At 42.2% G+C, this 22454-nt stretch overlaps 2 protein-coding genes across 3 annotated transcripts; one reads left to right on the forward strand and one right to left on the reverse strand.

Moving 5' to 3' along the window:
- Nucleotides 1-11359: 11359 nt before the first annotated feature.
- Nucleotides 11360-19398, reverse strand: snap47 (synaptosome associated protein 47). The gene is made up of 6 exons (XM_062480596.1): nucleotides 19236-19398; nucleotides 18471-18986; nucleotides 17792-18288; nucleotides 16708-16832; nucleotides 12105-12299; nucleotides 11360-11747 (listed from the first exon to the last, which is right to left on the reverse strand). Exons 2-5 carry the CDS (start codon nucleotides 18965-18967, stop codon nucleotides 12153-12155), a joined length of 1266 nt encoding a protein of 421 aa, XP_062336580.1. The 5' UTR covers nucleotides 18968-18986; nucleotides 19236-19398; the 3' UTR covers nucleotides 11360-11747; nucleotides 12105-12152.
- Nucleotides 19399-19597: 199 nt separating this feature from the next.
- On the forward strand, nucleotides 19598-22446 carry jmjd4 (jumonji domain containing 4). 2 transcript variants are annotated; one of them, XM_062480595.1, is made up of 6 exons: nucleotides 19598-20069; nucleotides 20185-20350; nucleotides 20458-20583; nucleotides 20825-21092; nucleotides 21253-21399; nucleotides 21684-22446. In XM_062480595.1, the coding sequence occupies exons 1-6, from the start codon at nucleotides 19817-19819 to the stop codon at nucleotides 21960-21962; spliced, it is 1239 nt and encodes a 412-aa protein (XP_062336579.1). In that variant the 5' UTR covers nucleotides 19598-19816; the 3' UTR covers nucleotides 21963-22446. The 2 variants fall into 2 exon arrangements, with proteins under 2 accessions (XP_062336579.1, XP_062336578.1); XM_062480594.1 differs by having other exon boundaries at nucleotides 19599-20069; nucleotides 21627-22446.
- The last annotated feature ends 8 nt before the right edge of the window (nucleotides 22447-22454 follow it).

Raw genomic sequence — 22454 nt, forward strand, 5'->3', positions numbered from 1 at the left:
GTAAAAGAGAGAAAGAGAGATATGGAGAGAACAAGTGAGAGTGGCGTAGGGGGGCAGATGAAATTTCAAAGAGGGCAAAAGTGTAATACTACAGTGATGTAAAAGGCCTGTGAGGTTTCTCAAGTCACATAAATTCTTGAAGCGACAGATGGAAAATCAACTTCTCTTTAATAAAGTAGAATTATAGCCCTTTCAATGGAACAATTAAAACAGATTAAAAATAATTACCAGGTATATCTGTAGTTCGTGCACAGTGATCTCTGTTTCCGTGTGTGCAGATTGGTTACTATAGCAGCAAATGGTTTGTGTTAATCACTGTCAAGTTACAGTTTACAGCTTTCTAAAATCAACGGTTTCAATCCAAAGTGCTGCTTTGGTCGTATTACCACTCTATTTTAAACCAGGCCTTGTTGACAAACCCCTCCATTTATTTATGGAGGGCACTTTTTTCTTTTTATTTATGAAAACATTTGCTATGCAACATCTCAAAGGACCATAAAAAAAGTCAAAAACAGAATGAGTCAGATCGAAACGACACACCAGCAACTCTGAAGTTTAAGCTTTGGCTCAGAGACTGTGGCGTTCCGTGGAGGACTGAATCAGACCCACCTGACAGGAAATCAGTGCCGTTACTGAGGTCATAAAGCAGCTCTGACCTTAACCACATGGCCTTCCTCTCCTGCCACGGCCAAGCAGGGCTTTGAGATACAGTAGCACCACCTTGTGTCATGGCAACTATAGCATTGAGTCAAAGGTTATAAAGGTAACAGTTCTCACTGTTGACATTTTTTGTGTCAAAACTCCTTCCAATCCAGTCTTTGTTGGTTGACAGTAAGACTCAGACATGGTTCAGCTGCCAGAACTCCGTTTCACGCTTGTTGCACGTAAGTAAAAGTGGAGTATTTAGTGTGCAGGACAAGAGAAACGTCTTAACTACTGTTTAAAACCTCTTAAACCTTATGAGTGAATCTGTTTTAGTTTCTACTCAGGGCCTCCTTTGGGGGATGAATAGTAAAGGCCGCCCATAAAACGAAGAGAGGAGACAGAGCCAAACATTGACAAAAGCAGGACGGCCCGATGGCATTCCTTTTGACCTTGGTGCGACTGGCCCATTCAACACAGTAAGAAAGGCTTACGTTGGCTCGGCCCTGCTGGCAAAGTGTAGCCAGACACACAGTTGTAGCACAGTGTCTGGCATAATGAGAACCTGCTGCAGATGGCTGAGGGATGACCTCATGGCGGAGAGCAAGGCTTACACGGCTAGCTGGCCCAGAAGCTCGGTGGCCGCTCCTCCGCTGAAGGACGGAGAAGCTCACTTCCTCTACCTCGGCAAACATACGTGGACCATTTCAAAATGGAGGAGGACGAGGGCGTGGGAGTAAAGAAGGTGGTGGCTCATACTGTACAGTACTTTGGGAAGAAAAAATCTCCTCACCCTCTGAGCATCGGCAGCCACATGTTCCGCTAGAACACGGACGTATGTTTACTGTACTGGGCTGTATGTGCGTGCGCAAGGGCCTCACACCCAAGGTCGGAGCAGAGACATGGTTTTCTCATTGTGGCTGTGTATGGTGCAGTCACCGAGGCCGCTAGGCTGCACCCCTCCCTCACTGTTAACGGATGTGTCTCCTTTTCCTGTCTACTGTAAATATACACACTGTCTCATTGCCTGCTGGAGTCCATAAACAACACAAATCCAAGAGATATGTCATGTCACCACCATCTAAAGATGCAGACACACAAATACAAAGTCCCATACAATCACTTCATTTGAATTATGAATAAACAATTGCCAAACGTAATTGTGTCATATCAGATATTATATGGCAATAGCACAGGCAATTTGAGGTCTGTGACTGTTTTCTGTGGGTGTAGAACAGCATGAGAGATGCATGAAGGGGACAGGCCTGGGATCAAGGCTGTCTTCAAGGTCTCCCAACTGCCTGAATTTAAACTTAAGGTCATTCGCTGCATTTGGTCTGGACCAATTACGCATAGACTGGGCTCTGTGGATTCTCAGCCAGACGCCTTGGGTGAATTGTTCCAGCACATCCTCCTTTGGGTTTACATTGGAAATAGGGGCTGCCAAGGCCTCACATTTTTTCATCAAACCACCAATATGAAGGAAAAGCCAATGTGGACAAGGTGTGGTGTTGAGGATTGATTTTGCACATGCCAATATAGTGGCTTCCAACATAAAGTGGCACTGTGGCTTGAATCTTGTTTTGTTTATATATGCCATATAAATGTATACAGTATATGTATGTATACAGTATATATATTGTTTGGATGTTTTCCCTTACTGACATTTACAAGGGAGTTTATGACTGGAATATGTGTATATAAATTCCAAAAGTACAATCCTACATTTTGAATTATCCTCTGAATTATGAGTTATGACACATTATGAGATACTATGGGATTTGTCTGAAGGATCACCACTGAGCGATAAATTGGTCAAGTACTGCATGTATTGTGTCTCCAAGGACACAGAGGACTGACAGTTATTAGATGACATCACAGAGTATGTTTAAAGAAGAACCTAGCACACGTTTTAATTCATTTCATATCTCTTCGAATATGTTGCATCACTTGCTGACTGTTTCTCCAAGGGTAGAGAATGCTTTTAATGGCTGGGACTCAATGTCAATGACATCAGACACACATTGCCAGACATCTCTAGGTGGGGTGAGTCATCAGACTTGTCTGTACGTGTACTCCATAGCCTGCTGTCCCAGTAGAGAGTCCCATTACAGGGAAAATGCAGCTGATTGTTTTTGTGATGGGAGGAAACATAGAGAGATGTCAGGGAACAGACCTACGTAGATGACACTATGACAGGAAAATGTGAGATCCCCTTGTTGTGTAAGTATTAATGACCAGACACAACCACAGAGACTGGTGGGGCAATTCTGACATCGAACTAGCTTCAAAAAAACTACTCTTACTGTAAATCTATGAAAATGTTACTATTGTCAGTGTTAGCATGGGTGGTCCTGAAAAACCATCAGTGCACTACCCTACATTAATTTCCATATATTTACAGATGAAGGAATATAAAGTATTGTTGGATTTCCGCTTTGACTCAAGTATTGAGTAACATATTTAATCACCATATCATTTTTGGTTCAAAATATAACATTTTCCACAGACGGAGGGACTGAAAAGTTCATTTCAAGCCCTATTTAAAGTAAATGGACATTCTCCATTTCTACTGAAGGCCCCCAGACAGAGGGTGTCCATTTTGATTTATGGAGAGGAAATAGTTGTGTTCTCCTAGCGGGTGTGCCAGTAAACTCTGTGTCCCCCTCACTCTGGCCCGCCTCCCTCTGCCTCACTGCTGCACTGGCGCACTCACAGGAGGTCACCAGCCCCAAGAGCTGGTTCCTCAGTCTTGAATTACGGCCCTTCTCACTGCAGAGAAGGATACCCAGATGTGCCTTCAGTTGGAGGAGTCAACCAGAAGAAAGAGACCCACAGGTTCTGGTGGTATTTGAAGAGGAATGCTTGAAGACCCTGGGTCGAGCGAAAGAGGTGCCTCCGGTCACACTCAGAAGAAATGATTCATCTGTACGTCATCTGTACGCATCCATGGAATTTCCTCCATGAAAAAGTACTGTACTTTGGGATACCATCAACATTTTAAAAGTCAAGTGAATCCTCACAAGGGTTCATCCACTTACCTAAAAGACAAACAGTGCACTAAACCTGGATGTCGGTATTATATGAGTGTAATGGAGGTTTTGACTTGTGCTTATAATAAGAAAACCAGACAGTGTCGTTGCTGAGAACACTCATTTACAGCATCTATGCCTCTGAGTAGCTGTTATGTGGACTATAAAAAAGCAGTGTGTGTTCCATGATTTCCCAAAACCGACAGTTCTTATTACCTTCCTCCAGAGATCTCCAGGCAGACAATGTATCTGGTGCAGGTGTGCACACATTATAAAACCAAGTCCAACATCACGGCATATGACTTAGCAAAACGATGATATGAAATAACTGTATTCAACACCTGGAAGAAATTATTATAATACAGCACACCGGGTATATGAAACTAAAAAATCACCCAAAGAGGGTAATAGGGGTCTTTGGCCATGAACAGAAATATTATGGCAAAAGGTTCCAGAACAGTTCAGGTGTCTTTGTTAGTTTGCATGTAACAAAAGAGGTCATTTTCTGAAGGATGGTCCAAAATCCGGATTACAAAAAGTAGTGACATCCATCTTGGCCTGGTTATGATGTAATTATGATGAGGTGGTACGTATAGACATCACCTAGATGTAGTATTTTCTCAAACAGCCAATCAGCAATGTGTTAGTTGTCTCCTGAGACTATGGACACCACTGGGAGTAAGCACTTTAATGGTGCTGTAACTGATCTAACAAGCGTAAAATGTATTTTTCATATTCTCACAAAGGTCAGGCATGTCTCTCCAGAAAACAAATTGTGAGGACCAAACTAATAAATTCTCGTTTTTATATCGTGAAATGTTAGACCCCAATAAATCAAGTTAAGAGACTAGTGACAATGGGTGTGGGCTAGTGACCCAGAAATACTCTAGGGTTTCACTTACTGAGGTTTTGTTTAAGTAAATTGAAACACTGTTTTAGATACGGGGTACTTATTTTTGAATGATGTGACCAAAACAAAGTTTGAAAATGAGTCATAGAAATTGATTCATTTAAACCTCATCCAAACATAAAATATGTCTGTTTCATAAACGGTGGCCTGAGATGTCATCATACAATGGGCCTCGTCGAGTATAATCTACTGTTGGGATACAATTAAGTTTGAGTGAACTTTCTCTTCACATGATTGCTCATGAATTCAGCTGTCAGGTGCCATCAGGTGTGCCTGCAGAATCCAGTCTGCCACAAACAGAAACCATTATTGCTATGTGGTTAGCACCACTCATTCCATCAGATGGCTTCTGGACGTTGATTTTCCCAGGGTGTATTTGATCTGAACATATTCTCAAATAAATTAGCAATTTAGCTCATGGACATCTTTTTTTTAAACAGGCCCTTTGGATTGTTATTTTATCATTAAAATAATGTTTGGTACGCAGTCAAGATTAGTGTGTTTTTATAATTTAACCATGAGGTTTTTTTGAAAGCAGCATGGAGAAAGTAATTGTAGACTACTGGTTTGAAAATACATAAGAGCTGAGGCCAAACTCTTACATTTGGACCATGATCTTGCACCATACATATCTTGCTGTAAACTCCATAGGCTAGGCACCTGATGACTAGGATGATGCAACAATAAAACTTAAGACCTATGGGTCTGCTCCACAAATCTATTTTTAATGACTAGTTTTTGTTATACACCATATACAGTCTTAAACCTTACCATATGTGTCATAGTATGTTTTCATACAATGCAAGTCTTGATGGTATAGGCTAAACCTCAACCAAATAGTGGTGTGAGCCACCACCGTCTATCAGGGGAGGAATGTTTCATCCTGTTTCAGATGTGTAAGGAATATTTGATGATTTAGCCCTCTAATTTGGAGATTAAAGCTCACCACTAATGAGAGAACACCGCAGGAACTTTGACTTAGAATATAGATCTTCCCGGTCCAGAAAACCACAGTGAAGGAGAACGAGCGAGGAGAGTGACGCACTTTGTCATATATATAGACAGGGTGATTCCACCTCTCTTTTACCAGAATGGAAAGAATGTCATTACAGATCCACCCTGTCGTGCGCACGGAGAGAGACAACAAAAACAACTGTTACAACCTCAGCACAGAATGAAGAATATTCAGACCGCTATGTCATCGTATATGTCTCCACTGCCATCATATACAGTACAGTGTTTATTCAACATCTCTGTCATACCACATTGCTGGTATAATTGAGGGTCATATTTGTGACATAATGCATTTTGCGTCAAAATAAACATCCAGAAAGGTTGTTGCAGGCTGTGAAAACAGTGATGTCATATCCTTCTGCGATCTGCGAGCACTCAAATCTGACAGGAGATGATCTAATCGAAGGATCTCTTCTCATTAATAGCTTCTACAAACATGGGGACACAGGAAGCACCGATGGGAATAGTGGGGTGAGGGTAGCAGTGGGTCTCCGGCCACAAAACTGTCTTCAAACTACAGGTGGACTTCATCTTCAATTAAGTGGTCGATTCCAGGTCTGGATATACACAATGTATCTGGTTGCTGTAGTAATTGAGGTTTACTGGTTCAGGTAACTTTAGGGTTTAGATTATCTGTCTTTTGAAACATAGCAGAACCACAAGAGAAACCAACTTGGCAGTTCAGTCAGCCTGATATGGTCAGAAGTTGCCTGAAATTGTTTTCGGATAAACTTGGACTCCTTAAAAGAGTGGAACGCAAATATTCAATGTTTCTGACTCTCAAAACATCGGTCTACCACAGGTGCAAGTTTTCCGTACCAATTAGCAAGTGCTCCACCCACAAATTTTCCATCAAAATAAACTGGGAACACATAAAAAATGCACATTAAAATGGGAGTGATTGTCTTTGATATTCAATGCTTTAATTGAAACCAGACCGCAGAATTACAGTGCTCTGTTTTGACGGCTCCATGGTTTCCATCAGTAAAGGGGATTCCTGATGATATCCTGAGGAACACTACATTTCCTTCAGAGGAAAACCAACCGACGTGGCACGTCATTGTTTTCCATTAGCTTCATGGTCAACAGGCATTATGCTTTTTTTCTCGATCTGTAATAGACACTGGGTCAAAGGTTCACACGACCTCCCTCTCCACCACTCACACATCTTTCACACAAGTTGAGTATCCACCTCACATATGGCAGTCCTGGACATCTGGTCATCTTTCTTTCAGCTTCTCCATAGCTCACCAAGCTATGGTCTGTGTGTATGTGTACTCAATCTTCTCCAATTACATAGTTGCTGGCTGTTCCCCTGAGGTTCCATGGACAAACCATTTGGGATTGCGGAAGGGGTTTCCACAAAATAGGTGTTGTCCAAAAATTCCTCAGTTATGGAAATAAACCCACATACGGAGACATGGAGAGAATGGCTGAAAGAGATTCAGAGAAAGAGAAGTTTGGAGAGAGAGAGAGACAGACAGGCAGACGGACAGAGAGTGACAAGATGTGCGGGTGTGTCCTTAGTTGCAACCGTGCCTGTTTGTGTCTCTGAATTCATGCGTGCATGTATATATCCCACATAACCCATTCAATCTTGGAAATTTTAAATGGAAGCCATCTGTATAGCAGTCCTCCATTTTTCACATTGAGCAACTTGGTCAACAAGAACATACAAATGTATGCTGTGTCACAATCTAATGGTGAATGATTGCACAGTGGGTCAGGAATATACAACCACAGTCCCCAATTCGAAGAAAATGAAAACTGTCTTTTATAACCATGGCAAACCTACATGTAGGAGGAAGAGATAAGGTCAAATGATTGTAACAAGTGCATTTGAAACAATAAAAATACAAAAACCTTTTCATTTATTTTTTGGAACTGTAACTACAAAGTGCCAGGAAACAAATCTACTTCAAGTTCAGAGAAGTCAAAGTCTTAATCCATCATTAATGAAGAGATGTTAGTAATTATTCTTTCCTTTTGTAGCTGTGAGCACTTGACACATCACAGCCAACAGTATAAGGCTGGCGGCTTCCTTTTGGAAGTTCTTAAAAGACCACGTCACAATGATTCCAGGCTGACCTTGTTGGTCCACACCCTCATTAAAGGCAATCCCCTTTGTCCTGGCACAGCTTGACTTCGTCAAACAAGCTCCCAACGTTCAGTTCCACAAACCTGCCTGTGGCCTTTCCTGACTCCTGGCTCTGATGTGTTCAGAAACACGCATCTGGACAATGAGTTCCCAGGTTGCACTGTTGAGGCTTGTGCTTACCATGCTGGCGGGGTGCCAGCCGAGCTGCTGGCTGAGGAGCCTTTCCCAAGTCCCACCCAGACGCTGCGTGCGCCGTCATCCAGCTGAAATGTAAACTCAGAATTCAGCTGTGTTTGTTATGGTTGCGCCGGCCCTCGGCGAACATACAACGTTATCACAACGTAGCTCGAACAGCAGGGCAGGTATTTCAACAACAATGTGTTTGGTCAGCTGCAATTAGATCACCCTGTGGTGAAAACACAACATGGCAGGCATGATAATTAGGATTATTTTGGAGACACTTTAAGCAAGAACAGTATGGAGCTCTGATTTCCTTACACACCTGGACATTCAATACAGCACTTTAAGTAAAGTACCTTTAAGTATGTTGGTACAATGTCTGAACTTGACTTCCTGTTAGAACGGGCCACACATTTCAAAAGGGGCTACTTAATTTGATGACAAAAGTTGTATACAACTCTATCCAGTAATCTCATTCAATGTACTAAGGATAATCATTTGTTGATCCGGGGGAGTACTGACCTCCCACACTAATGGCTGTTTATCAAATCTCTGGACAAAATGAATATCCAGACCCCTCAACTCTATCCTGAAATGACCCCAGCCTCAGTCTGACCAAGCTGAGAGACAGACATATCTTAAAACTTTATCAAACTTAGCCAAAGAACACTGCACCCTAGTGCAACAACCGCTGTGTCATTCGTTTTGTTCTAGTGTTTACTTGACTATGCTCGGTTCACAAAACCCCATTTTTTATGTGCCGTAACTTTGTCCAGCCTGAAAAAGAACCTTATCTGAATTGTTGTTTGCACGTATCCATCGAAAAGTGTATTTTTTGGCGCAAACCCTGACCCCACAGTTGGGGAGTGTGTCAGCGACTGGGCAAGGGGCAGAGCTGGGGGTCCAAGCAGTGTGGCATCACTGGGGTGGGTAATTTATTGTGGGAGCTAAGTGTTTCCATTTGCAGTGAGAGCCACTAAAAACAGTCTTACTGAAGGATTCTGGGGGGGCCCACTCGTAAAAGTACTGATGCGGTGTAAGCTGGCTCCTGGCCTGACAACCTGTTTGGGGAGCTGTATAGATGGGATTTTAATGAATATATAATCCAGTCATCGCAAAAAAAGAAGACTCCTCAAACTTGCCAAAGGTACACTCCTAACCATTGTGTTTTTATTCACACAAGAGGAGTGTGATGCATTTTTAGCCGAGGTTTCCTGAAAGAAAACAGGACCTTTTGGTGGATGTTTTCCATTACCCTGCTCCCTGTGCATGTGCAAAAAGATAAAAGATAAATAAGATCATGACATATGAAAGCATTGATTCTATTTTGGACTGTCAGACTGGTGCCCGTTTGCAGTTTACTAGTTCAAGCAGTAATAAACCAGAATAAATGAGACATCTCTGTAGTGATGTATTTAATATGCTGGTCTCATATCTATCACATAAAGACCTAAAACCTAAAAGCAGGATCCCTGGAAAAAGAGACATGTTCAATTCAATTAATTAAAGGTCTTATACGTCACCTCAAAAAGCAACTCACTGCTGCCCTCTATTGATAGCTATCCTTCCTTCCCACTATGGGACAAAACGCTAACAAACAGAAGACCTCATACCAGTCAACCACTAATCCAGTCAACCTGAAAGATAACAGGCGACGCTTACTCTGGCACTCCCACTGGCAGAGACAAGAGGAGCCGCTCAGAACAAAATCAACCCAAAATCGAAAGAGATACAAGACCAGAAGGAACAATGACACAAGCACAAGGAGCGTGTTTTAATATTGTTTCTAAAGATCTGGTTGGAACGACACAGAAGAGTCTTTCAACAGACTGACTGAGGAAAGAAACCCATCATCTCCTATCAACAGGAACGTCCACTGTACCACCCTCTGGACAGGGAAAGTCAGTAAATAAAAAGCACGTCATACACATCTTCCTTGTGTGAAGTGGATCCGGGCCCCCTAGTTGGACTCATGCTCCTTCCAGGAACGTTTTCCTCCCAGCTCTAACATTAACCAACAGGCCTGATTTCCTGAAACTGGAGACTCCCTCTGCAAAGGGAAACAGCGCAACACCTGCACTGGCCAGCAGCTGGCCAGAACATGAGTCAATAGTCCAACCACTACAGTCAGACACGAACTAACAGCGCTCCAAGGTGAAAATGTGTGTTTGTCTGATTTCAAATTAGAGACCAGCATGTTGGTCCAAAAGGATCAACTTCGGGGCAATATTATTTGGACAATTGTTCATGAACAAATCAGTTAATCAGCTCAGCTAAAGACCATATTGTTTACATTACATTTACAAAATCCAGCTCATTTAAAAAAAAAAAATGGCTTGTATGTACTTTTAGGCACAAAGCTGTAAAACAAAAGGTCATATACTAAAAACCTCAGAATACTTAGTGAAGTTTTTCCCTTCCGTTCAAAGAAAAAAGAAAAAAATACACAATAACCCTGATAGGAGAAATAACTTTTATTTTGTATATCCCATGGCTCCTTATTTTGGGGCGGAGAGTAACCCAGAAGTGCCCTTGCAGGATCCCGCAAAAGACACGCAGCTCTTTCCCAGCACTGCTGATTGATCGGTCATCAACAGACACGCTTCTAGCAGGGGCGGAACACGGGACTGTCACGTAAACAGACTTGGAAGTCAAGGCCAGCACAATCCCTGATGTCTCCATACCATCCGCTAAGAAGGCAAAGCCGGATCTCATGCATCTGTGGTCAGACAAGACCGCCACCACTTCCTCGTATTGCAAGGCTGCTCCGAAACCACGCCAGTGTGTTCACTTTCCCTCCGTTTTTTTTTTTTAAAGGGGTTGGAATTCACATAACCATGTGGTACGCTTCTGGAGTTTGGAACTTCCAGAATCTGACTGTTTATCACCGAAATCAACACAAATAAATGGCTCACAGTGAAAAAACATTTTGATCATTTAGGATGTTGCCATGTTTTTGTCACATAATGGTCATGAGACGAGCTCTGTGAGTTTGTCGTCTTAGAGGATAAACAGAAGTAATAAGAACCTAATATCCGGGATGAAGATAGTTGGGAACTACTCAAAACCTCTTTAACAGGAGTTCCTTAGTATAATTTGCTTGCCAAATTTAATGAATCTGTGCAGTTGGCTCCTGGTGGTCCCCCACTCTTGACAGGGATGGCGTGCAGATGCCAATTTCCTGGTGCCAACAGGATGTTATAATAACAGGCCTGGTCACAAACGAACCCGCTTCCATTCAGTGGGACTCACAGCAGTTGAAAGAGTAAACAGCTTCCACTTCCATTTTGTTATGACATTCTCCATGCCAATTTGAGTTGCCAGCTTTCCCTTGTGCTCTAGTCATTATCATGCTTCTCGTATCAAATGTCTGCTACAAAGAAAGATAGAACCAGTGCCTTTAATCACAAAGCCATAGCAATAATGCTCAAATCAGATTATGTAGTAATGTAGTCTATACAATAAACAAAGGAAAGGAATGAAAACAGTTAATAATTTATTTATTTGGGGGTTAAATAAATAGGTGTTCATTACAAGTTTACGATGACCGCTGACAAGAAAAGGATTCCAGAATTGCAAAAGATCATTTATATACAGATAAGATTATACTGACTTTTATTAAGAGTTGGGGAATCTGATCCACAGTGATTTACTCCCTGCCTCCCCAATCATGTCACGTGGAAATAAAGTACACGTTTTACACAGCTTTCTGTGGCAAAGTAGGATTATGTATTTCCCCAGCAAGCAAAGATTATAATGCAACACATACACTTGATGGGTACAACTCACCAGCAATATGTCCAGCAATATGGAAACATGCAACACTCAAGGCTTTAAACCACATGTGGGGAGGCTAGCTTGACAGCAGCAACTGAAAAACAAACAAACAAACATCTGTTAGCAGAAAGATTCCTGGGAGAGATGGAAGCAAAACACCAGACTATAACTCATCCAGCCTCTTCCAGAGACACTTATGGTATTATGTTATGTCCCTTTGGATCTATCAATCAGTTATTTGCAGTACACGGATTTGCAGTACACGGAACGCACAGAGAATGAATGAGCGTGTTTCTTGGTGCAAATGCCATCTAGTGGACTTGCAAGTAATCACTGGTTTGAGAAAAGCCTGTTCTTTCATCTGGTTGCTTCATGACAAAGAAAAACACTCCCCCCCCCCCCCCCCCCATCACCGTACCTCAATGTGAAAACTTGTTGTGAGGTCACTTACGGTGTTTCTTTTCAGTGACTGTACGGCCTGGTTCAGGTGAGAGTGGAGCTAGAGCAGCTTCTTCATACGGCAGGTGTGCTTGTCGATGTGCATGGTGGTCTTGTCTGTTGAGTCGGTCAGAACGTCCAAGGCTTCGTCCTGCCTCTCTAACTCTGTCTCAGCCTCCAGCGCCAGGGTTTTCAGCTGCATTAGCATCTGGGGCGCACACACACACACACACCGTTAGACAGAGCAAGGAAATATTACAGCAGCCCAGACAGACAACCAAAAAGGCAACAAAGGATGTTATTTTCAGTGCATAGGTGGGTAGTGTGGATGTGGGACTCTTTTGGCTCTTGTATGTTCGGAGGAGTGAAAACGGGTGAGTGAGTAAGAGTGAGTATTTTGATCGCCCTATTCAGGCTGAAAGAGAAAGAATTTACAATAACACACAGCACATTACAGCACCCACACACAGTAGGACACTGTCATTGCTCCATAGTCTATGTGGGTACAAGTACACCTACAGGAGGATGAATTACAACCCCAATTCCAAAAAAGTTGGGACGCTGTGCAAAATGTAAATAAACAGAATGCAATGATTTGCAAATCTCAGAAACTCACGCCATTCACAATAGATCGTTGAAAACATATCAAATGTTTAAACTTAGTAAATGTACCATTTTATGAAAAGAAAAAAAAGGTAATTTGGAATTTGATTGACGCAACAAGTCTCAAAAAAAGTGAGTGTTACTAAAAATAAACAGCTGGAGGAACATTTGCAACTAACTATGTAAATTGCAAACAGGTCAGTAACATGATTGGGTATGTAAAGAGTATCTTAGAGAGGCAGAGTCTCTCAGAAGTAAAGATGGGCAGTGGTTCACCAATCTGTGAAACCACATATTGTGGAACCATTTCAAAATAATGTTCCTCAACGTAAAATTGTGAAGACTTATGTGAAGATATCTCATCATCTACAGTAGATAATATAATAAAATAATTCTGAGAATCTGGAGAAATCTCTACGTGTAAGGGACAAGGGAGAAAATAAATTCTGCATGCCTGTGATCTTCAGGCACTGTATGAAAAACAGTATGATTCTGTAATGGAAATCGTTGCTGGGATCAGAAACACCTCCAGAACTCATTGTCTGTGAACACAGTTTGCAGTGCCATCCACAAATGCAGGTTAAAGCTCAATCATACAAAGAAGAAGCCATATGTGAACATATACGTCTAAAGCTCATTTAAAATGGACTGAGGACAAAAGTGAAAATTGTTCTGTGGTCAGACAAATATAAATTTGAAATTATTTTGGAAACCATGAAACTGCGTCCTCTGGACTAAAGAGGAGAGGGACCATCTGGCTTGTTATCAGTGTTAAGTTCAAAAGCCTGCATTTCTAATGGTATGGGGGTGCTTTAGTGCTTTTTAGAACGGGCAACTTGCACATCTGGAAAGGCATCATCAATGCTGAAAGGTGTATACAGGTTTTAGAGCAACATTTGCTTGCATCCAGGCATGTGGCTTCATGTTTTGTCTGCCCGCAATGTTTTTGGGGCTATCTCATTGTTTATGATCCGTGACCTATGCCCTTTTGTAAAGCTCTCTCTTTGAAGTCGCTTTGGATAAAAGCATCTGCTAAATGAATACATGTAATGTCAAGTCTTTTTTCAGAGAAGGCCTTGCGTATTTCAGGAAGACAATGTTAAACCACACCCTGCATCTGTTACAACTGCATGGCTTCGTAATAGAAGAGTCCGGGTGCCGAACTGGCCTGCCTGCAGTCCAGACTTTTCACCAGTTAAAAACATTTGGTGGATCATGAAACAAAAAATATGACAAAGAAGACCCAGGACCGTTGAGAAGCAAGAATCCTGTATCAGACACCAAAGGGACAACATTCCTCTCCCACAACTACAGCAACTGGTCTCCCCTGTACTCAGACATATACAGACTGTTGTTAAAGGAAGAGGGAATGCTACACAGTGGTAAACATGGCCTTGTCCAAACTTTGAGATGTGTTGCTGCCATCAAATTCTAAATTAATGTATTTTTTTCTTAAAGGTCCCACATGCTGTTTTTGGATGCTTTTGCCTTAGTGGTCCCCTAATACTGTATCTGAAGTCTCTTTACCGAAATTCAGCCTTGGTGCAGAATTACAGCCACTACCAGCAGTCCCACAATGAGCTTTCATTAGGACGTGCCATTTATGTGTCTGTAGCTTTAAATGCCATGAGGAGGAGAGAGGCGGGGCTAACTGCCATGCTTCAGTCATTTGCAAGCCATGATGTCTCTCGAGGAAAAAACTATATCGCACTTGCACGGTCGTAGTTCATTTTCTCATTGGCAGGCCAGTTTCTCTGGGCGGGCAAAGCGGAGAAAGGGGAGGTAACCTTTCCTCTTATGACCACATAAGAGGAACATTTTCAAATCGGAGCATTTGAGCTTTCATTTTCTCAAAGGTGGAGAACAATACCCAGGGCTTGGTTTACACCTATCAAAATGTTTAGCCACTGGGGGAAAGGCAGCCTAGGGGAACTCATATTAATGTTAAATAACCTCCTAAAGTGAAATGTTCATGTAATGGGACCTTTAAAATTGTACATTTCATCAGTTTAAACATTTGATTCGTTTTCCATGTTCAATAGTGAATAACATACGGGTTTATGAGATTTGCAAATCATTGTATTCTGTTTATTTTATTTTACACAACGTCCCAACTTTTTGGGAATTGGGGTTGTATATGAAGTGCATGGTCAGAAGAGGTCTCTGCTAGCCGCCTGAGGTCATCAATAGCTCGCAGTCAATGGCATTTGTTATTTTAACTTTCCGTGTGTTCAGGGAATTCTGCAACTCCATCTCCACGCTCCAACAACTGTGTATGTTATGGTCGATGGAACAACTTAAATAAACTACGATGTGCCAAGCACAACCTAATAAACACTCACTCCAAACCCCACCACCGTGGTCTCTAAACTAATATTATGTTATCCTACACATGCACACACACACAACCACTGACATTATGTCAGTTCTAAACGTGGACATAACAGAACACAGGAACTGGTCCAGACAGTCGTGAGCAAACAGATAGTATTTCTCTGCACACCAAACGGCAACTGCATTCACTTTCTTAAGTTGGATGATTCTCTGGTGTAGGTCTGAGATGGAGGGGAAGAACTTCGAAGACCCAAAAGACGCTGTACATCTAATCGCTTGATGAGGAGCAAAGGCTACTTTGTTAGGAAACTGTGATAAAACTGCTGTACCATAATAAAATGAAAAATGAAATACATTTTTCAAATGATCGCAATGCAATATAGTTGGTAATCACTGACTTTAGAAAAGGGGAACAGAGACAAGAAAGGACATGGAAATTCACTCCACTACCCATGGACTGAGAATATTCAACTTTAACCTAAACAATGAATCAACTGATAATCTGCAATTTAATGTTTGTGACAAAGGGGCCTATTTGCTATGGCACTTCACAAGAGTATTACGCTGACAGAGAGTCCCATGTGAACTCGGTACAGGTAAGGACAGGAAATACTTTGAGTGGTGTGCATTCAAAATAATTTGAGACTATATAGCCAAAATTGTTAGCCTTTGAAGTTCAAAGAACTTTTATAACTTATCAGTGCAAAGTAACAAGCCAAAGATAAAGACACAATACGCAAGTGCCATTGTGTAATTGACCCACATGCCACAGCTATGATAGATTTGTTTGATTAATGATTATTGAGACAAAAAGATAAGAGAATTCCATCAAATCATACTGGAATTGTCCTGAAGTGGTAAATAATCATTAACTAGTAATACCTACAGTACTTCACACATTTACAGTTAACAAAAGCCCCATTCAAGCTTTCCTCAAATGCCCGGCCTAGAAAGTTGCTTTTATATACAGTAGTTCAAAGTGTGGTTTCCCCTAGCATGAGGCTAAACTCATTACTGTATCTACAGTGGCTAATTCAAGCTACAGATTACATTGAAATGGTTCACCAGCCAATCGCATACAGTCCCACATAAACAAACACATAATATGCTATAAGGATGATAACATACAGTTCACCCACTTGTGCAAGCGATAGTATGTGTTAAATGAGAAATAATCGACTGCGTTTGCGTCACATCACTGTTTACGTCTTACGACCATAGACCATGCAGGTCACCCTGTACAGAGGCTTTGAATGGAAAGACTTTATACAGTCAGTCTGACCAAAGACGTCTGACCAAATAACTAGTCATGTCTCGCTCCCTCTCTTAACCTAAAGGGACTTTGGCTTGTGGTCTCACTAACATTTAAAATATAACGAATGAAAAATTAAAATCATTACTCTGAATCTTGGTATTGAATGGAAATAGGACTCAGCCTCCCTCCATTTTCATGGTTGGACTAGTTATGCTTGTTCCTCAAAACGTGTCATAATGGTTTTCCACAGTGTGTAATGCTCACCAGTAAGCCATGTGTTCTCCAATATACAAAGCAGGTAACTAAAAGGTACAAACACAGCATTTTTTAAAGAAGGAAAAAAAATAAGCCGCCAAACAGGTTTTGTCTCGGTAGCATCGGGTCACTCAGCCCTGAGGGGGAGAGAGTGAGTAGCCTTGCTGACCTGCCGGAGCTCCTGGGCCTCTGCCTGGGACACGGCTGGCTGGAGGAGCTGGACCTGCACCTGGGACAGCTCCCCTGTGGGAACCTCCAGCGTAACCTCCGTCTCCTGGCACTGCTGGAGAGGGTCTGGGGCAGGGGTACAAAGAACACACACGCTGCAGGAGAGCTTTCTGGAAAAGAGAACGCTCTCAGCGGAACCAAAAATCCTGTCTCATATCGCATATTCCAGGTTACCACACAAATTCACCGGTGAACAACACACAGGGCTTTCATGACAATACAGTAATTATCCGAATCATGCACTTCTATATAGTGGGATGAGTCAGAACAGATAAACAATACACAATCAAATAAACAGTTGTGCAACTGCAAATTGTATTTATGCACTGAATCTATACATATTTAAACTGAATCACTAAACACGACAATATTCTGTATTATACGATTGCCATGCAAAACAGATGGATCTTTACTGCCACTTGGTGGTTAAAGTGAGAATATGCAATGATGAACACATGCAAAGACTGACTTTAACAGACTTTAAGAAATAGAACAGGCAATTTAAGCTAATGCCAAATTCCACCAGACAAATGGCTATTACGGAGGGGAATTCTAAACACCCTAGTGCACGCGCACAACGCGCACATGCACAACGCGCACTAGTGCATGCGTACAACGTCACAACACGCACTAGTGCACACGCACAACGCGCACTAGCGCACACGCACAACCGAACCTACAACGCTCACCCATGCAAGCACCAGAGAGACACCTAATTCCACTCTCCAAACAAACACAGAATGGCACATTATATACTGTGGAAGGGCATGATGGGATAGCTGTTGATGACTGGAACCAGGTAAACGGGACTATGGAGGGGAGGAGTCATTCATAAGTGATGATTTGGCCATAACAAGATGATTTGCGCCACATGTGGGGAATTGTCAGACTGCACAGCAGCAAACACACACAAATAACACTTACACAGAACAGAGAATACAAACAACATGGAACACCATAGTCACTTAGACTGGGGGTTGTAACACGCTCACTGTACAGTACTTAAATCTATCATGCTAACAAACCTGCATTCCATACTGAACCCTCTGAGTCACATGGGGTCGTGGCTGGGGTGGTGTTGAAAGCGGAGTATTCACTGGTGAACTCCACCTTCTTTTTGTACTGCATCTCAAGCACTGACAGAGCCTCCGGCATCTTGGCAGAGAGGAGCCGGTAGCAGATATCCGGCTTCCCGATGAAACGCTGTCGGACGCTGATCTCGTACGGGTTGTGCACGCGGATGTCGTCAACCTCGTTCCTCTCAAAGCGGTGCAGGAGCTGCTGGTTTGTGTCATGCACCTCCAGAGACGAAACCAGCACCATCAGGCAGCCAGGCTTTAGATCCGAGTCACCGCCTTTGGACACCACGGCTGGGATGCTGGTGATGACCTTCTGCTTGCCAGCTCCCTTCCCAGCAGCAGCAGCCCCTCTGGCAGCATGCTCAGCTTTAGCCTCCTGGTGGGCCCTCCAGGGGAGCTTACCAAACGGCCACCAGGACGGAGACTCCAGCTCAGACAGGAGCCTGTGTGACAGGAGACGGACGAGACGAGCAATTATGAAACAGGTTTGGTTCCCCCAATGAAGGGGGTGTTTGGATAGCTTTTACTCTACACCTTCAGAAGTAGATCTGAATGGTGTTCAGAGGGCCATGGATGCTTTAAATTAAAACACAGGATAAATATGGTATAATATGACAATGGTTACTTGTCTGCCACGCCCAAATCCAAGTCGATCTTGTCCAGCCCCTGCATCATGTTTTCAAACTGCTGTCCCTGGTGGTGCAGGACTGTGCCAGTGTCCTCCAACCTTCTCTGAGACCCCACCACCAGGTTGATGAGCTCCCTGCCCTTGCTGGGTTGAGCCTCTGCCCCCTGAACCTCTGAGGTGGGGGACAGCAAGCGCTCCCTCCAAAAGTGCTCCAGAACATTATACACCACCACCCTGTTAGGCCGAAGTGAGCCGAACCAGTGTTTCACGTTGCCCTGCTCCAGTACAGTGAGGGTGCTGAAGATGAAGCTGGAGGACTCCATCTTGATCTCCATGATCCGGGAGAGACGGAAGCTGGACAAGCTCTCCTTGCTCTGGTCAGAAGTGAAGCGTAGCATGGTGCGGGTGAGCGAGAGAGTGCCATTCTCCCAGCGCTTCTCACTGTTGATGTAGTAAGAACCTGGCCAGCTGTGGATGGGGATGTCCCGGCTCATCTTAGATACAGATGAACACCTGGGAGAGATGAACATATGACCAAACAATGAATTAAGAAGATAAATCCCATAGACTTCACTAGGTAGTCAGGTTATTTAAAAGTGATGCTGAAATATATTTTTTCTAGCCCCGCCAAGTGTTCCGCCAAAAATTAACTTCAGGTGTGCAATTGACTGTTTTCAGATCACTATATATATGACAGGAGCTGGGGCTAGCTAGCTTGCTAAGCTTAGCAAAGTCACTATTACGCATTCAGATTTTTCTAACCTTCCACGGTAGCACAGATTCCTTCCAATTCTACCACAGTGTAGTTCCGTTGGGTCTTCTAAGTTAATGTATCTAGATTAAGTTCAATGTATCTAATGTCTGGAGCAATGTTGGCTTGAACAGTATAACAGATTTGTTTATGTCAGAAAGGGGGATCACGTGATATCGATGCAGTACAGTCGTATTTACAGTCCGCCTGAGCAACTGGAACTGATGTTTTGCAATTTAAAAGGCCTACATCTCATTAAGTAACGCTAAAAGAAACAAAATATTATTTTTCGAACGCTTATTGTAATAAATGTAGAATATTTGATATGTAGAACGTGGAAAAGAATACACCATAACTCGGTGCTACATTTAATATCTTCCCCCTTCAAGGCTGCTCTCTGGTCGCTGAAGCCTCTTGATCGATTTCGAAACCTGCACAAACCTGCTTTTTTATATTTAGTCTTAACAAATCAAATGTAGCATACTGGTTTTAACGGTGAAGTATGTCGTGCAAAGCCACACATTGTCATTATGCAGATAGATAGCTAGCTAGCTATACATTGTCTGTAATCTGGACAATTAATTTGTTTACAATGGACAGGGAGTGCTATCACAACTGCTGTAGCCTTGTTAAAATACCAAGGCAATCATATGAGCAATTTTGGTCATCGCACTTCGTTGACTATATCGAAAAGGAGATAAGCTATTCAAAATTCTTTAAAAAGTACCTGCTTCCCAACCACCCCTGTATGTTTTCGAGAAGATTTACCGAGGACTGGAAGTGTCGAAAGCAGTGGGTTACTGAAGAAGGAAAGCCCAATTTCCAGAAATTGTTGCAAGAATTTGGTAACTAAAAACTGTATATGTCAAATGCATATGTCATCTAAAGATGTAAAATATTTTTTTATTATTCAGTGCATGCTACATTTTTGTATCATACATCTACTTTGTCATTTTGCAGATGAGACTCCAGTCCCTGTTGCAAACTGCAATGCAAAAGAATACAATGCAAACCCTAAACAAATTATGCCTTTCAAAGAATTTATACACTACTGGAAAGAATACATCCAGAATGGACACTCATCACCCAAAGGGTGTCTGTATCTCAAAGACTGGCACATGTCACGGTATGAGTTTAATGCTATTGACTTGGGTCTTGTTGTGGGCAGAACTACAATCAAGGGTGAAGTACAGGTTGCATATTGATGATTATTTTTCATTTTTTTTGCCGCAGGGATTTTCCTGAACACAGTGCCTACACTACTCCAGTGTTCTTTTCCTCTGACTGGCTCAATGAATATTGGGATACAATGGAGGTTGACGACTATCGTTTTGTCTACATGGGACCTAAAGGCTCATGGTATTGTATCAACACTGCAACATTCTCAAATGAATAAACAAACAAATATGCTATCTTCTCTTTGCTTCACCAGAGCCTACTGTTATATATATTGTGTTAATATTGCAAATGAATGCAGTATGGGGGTTATTCTACCCAGCCAAATGGGGGTCACCAGTCATGCCAATCACATTTTCTCTACAGTATGGGTTGATTTAGTATAAAACCTAATAACCATTGCCCATAATTCTGTTGTTAACAGGACTCCGTTCCATGCTGATGTGTTCCGCTCCTATAGCTGGTCAGCCAACATCTGCGGCAGAAAGAAATGGCTGCTGTATCCCCCAGGCCAGGAGGACTTCCTGAGAGACAGCCACGGCAACTTAGCTTACGATGTCACTGCACCCGAGCTTCAGGACAAAGGGCTGTTTCCGCACTACAACGAGGCCTGTCAACCCCTGGAGATCATTCAGGAAGCAGGAGAAATCATATTTGTGCCCAGTGGTTGGCACCATCAAGTTTACAATTTGGTAAGAAAGATCGGTCTACTCGACAGGATGTTCACTGCTACAAATTGTAATCTTGGCTTGCATACGTTTGAACTGATAAATGCTTCAAAATGATTACTGTGATGATTCAAGTTGGATTACAAAATAAGACATGTTTACACTTTCCTTTCCCTTTATACAGGAGGATACTATCTCTATGAATCATAATTGGCTGAATGGATGCAATGTGGACATAATGTGGCAGTTCCTTCAGAATGAGCTGTCTGCTGTCCAGAGGGAGATAGAGGAATGGAGGAACACCATGGACTCATGGCATCAGCACTGCCAGGTACAACATATGAATATGAGACCATTCATTGGCACTGACCACTGTAACACTGTATGAACTGTACACTTCTACTCCTCGATTGTCTGCTGTTCATACTAAATGTATGTCCCTTATCCCTTTGGATAAAAATGTTTGCTAAATGAATATGTGTTACTTGATTTTCTCATGTTGCTTGTGAAGTACACAGACTACAGCTCATACGAAATATAAAATGTGTTTGTTTCCAGGTCATCATGAAGTCTTGCTCTGGTATTGACTATGGAGAGTTTGCCTCCTTCCTGAAGGTCATTGCAGACAACCGTTTATCCTTCTTGACCTCCTGCTCCGGACATTCCTCCAACAATTACCCTCGCCACCTTTCAGAGACCCTCACCACCTTGGGCCCTCACCATGCTGCCTTTGACCTGCAGAGGGTGGCTCATATTCTGGAGTGCATGCTCTGTAATGAGGATTTCAAGAGACTTGACTACTCAACTCTGAGCTCCCAACCAGAGAGCCTACTGCAGCAAATTAGAGAGACTATTCACTCCACAAGAGGGCAGCATCTCCCTTACCAGGAGTAGGTTACTGTCAATGAATCCCTTTACAGCAATTTGGACCATTTTCAGTTAGGTCTAAGATATATATAAGAAAGTTCAGGTCTTGAATAAAACGTTTCAGAAATTGATGAATTTTTGTATGTTGTGAAAAAATGTATGTACTACCCATGTCAATATGTATGACATTAGTATTAAGTCTGGTAGATATTTTTGTAAATAGATTACCGTAAATGTATAGCATTTGTATTTGAACTCAATCCGGTCTACTCCACTGATCTCACTTTGACTTTCTACTTTACCACATATTTATTACAGCAAAGTCATTTCAATAAAAATAACGCAACAATAGTGTGACCAGATGCTGTTGTGAAACAGCAAGGTGATGCATTCAGATAACCTGTGTGTATAATATATATATTATAACTGCAAACAAAGCAAAAGTAACAATTCACACATGTAGCACAATACTCTGTAGTTTGAGTTCAATTTAAATAAAGACAGTACAATGTACCCTAT

Source organism: Osmerus eperlanus, chromosome 16 (genome assembly GCF_963692335.1).
Source record: "Osmerus eperlanus chromosome 16, fOsmEpe2.1, whole genome shotgun sequence".
NCBI classification, from domain to species: Eukaryota; Metazoa; Chordata; class Actinopteri; order Osmeriformes; family Osmeridae; genus Osmerus; species Osmerus eperlanus.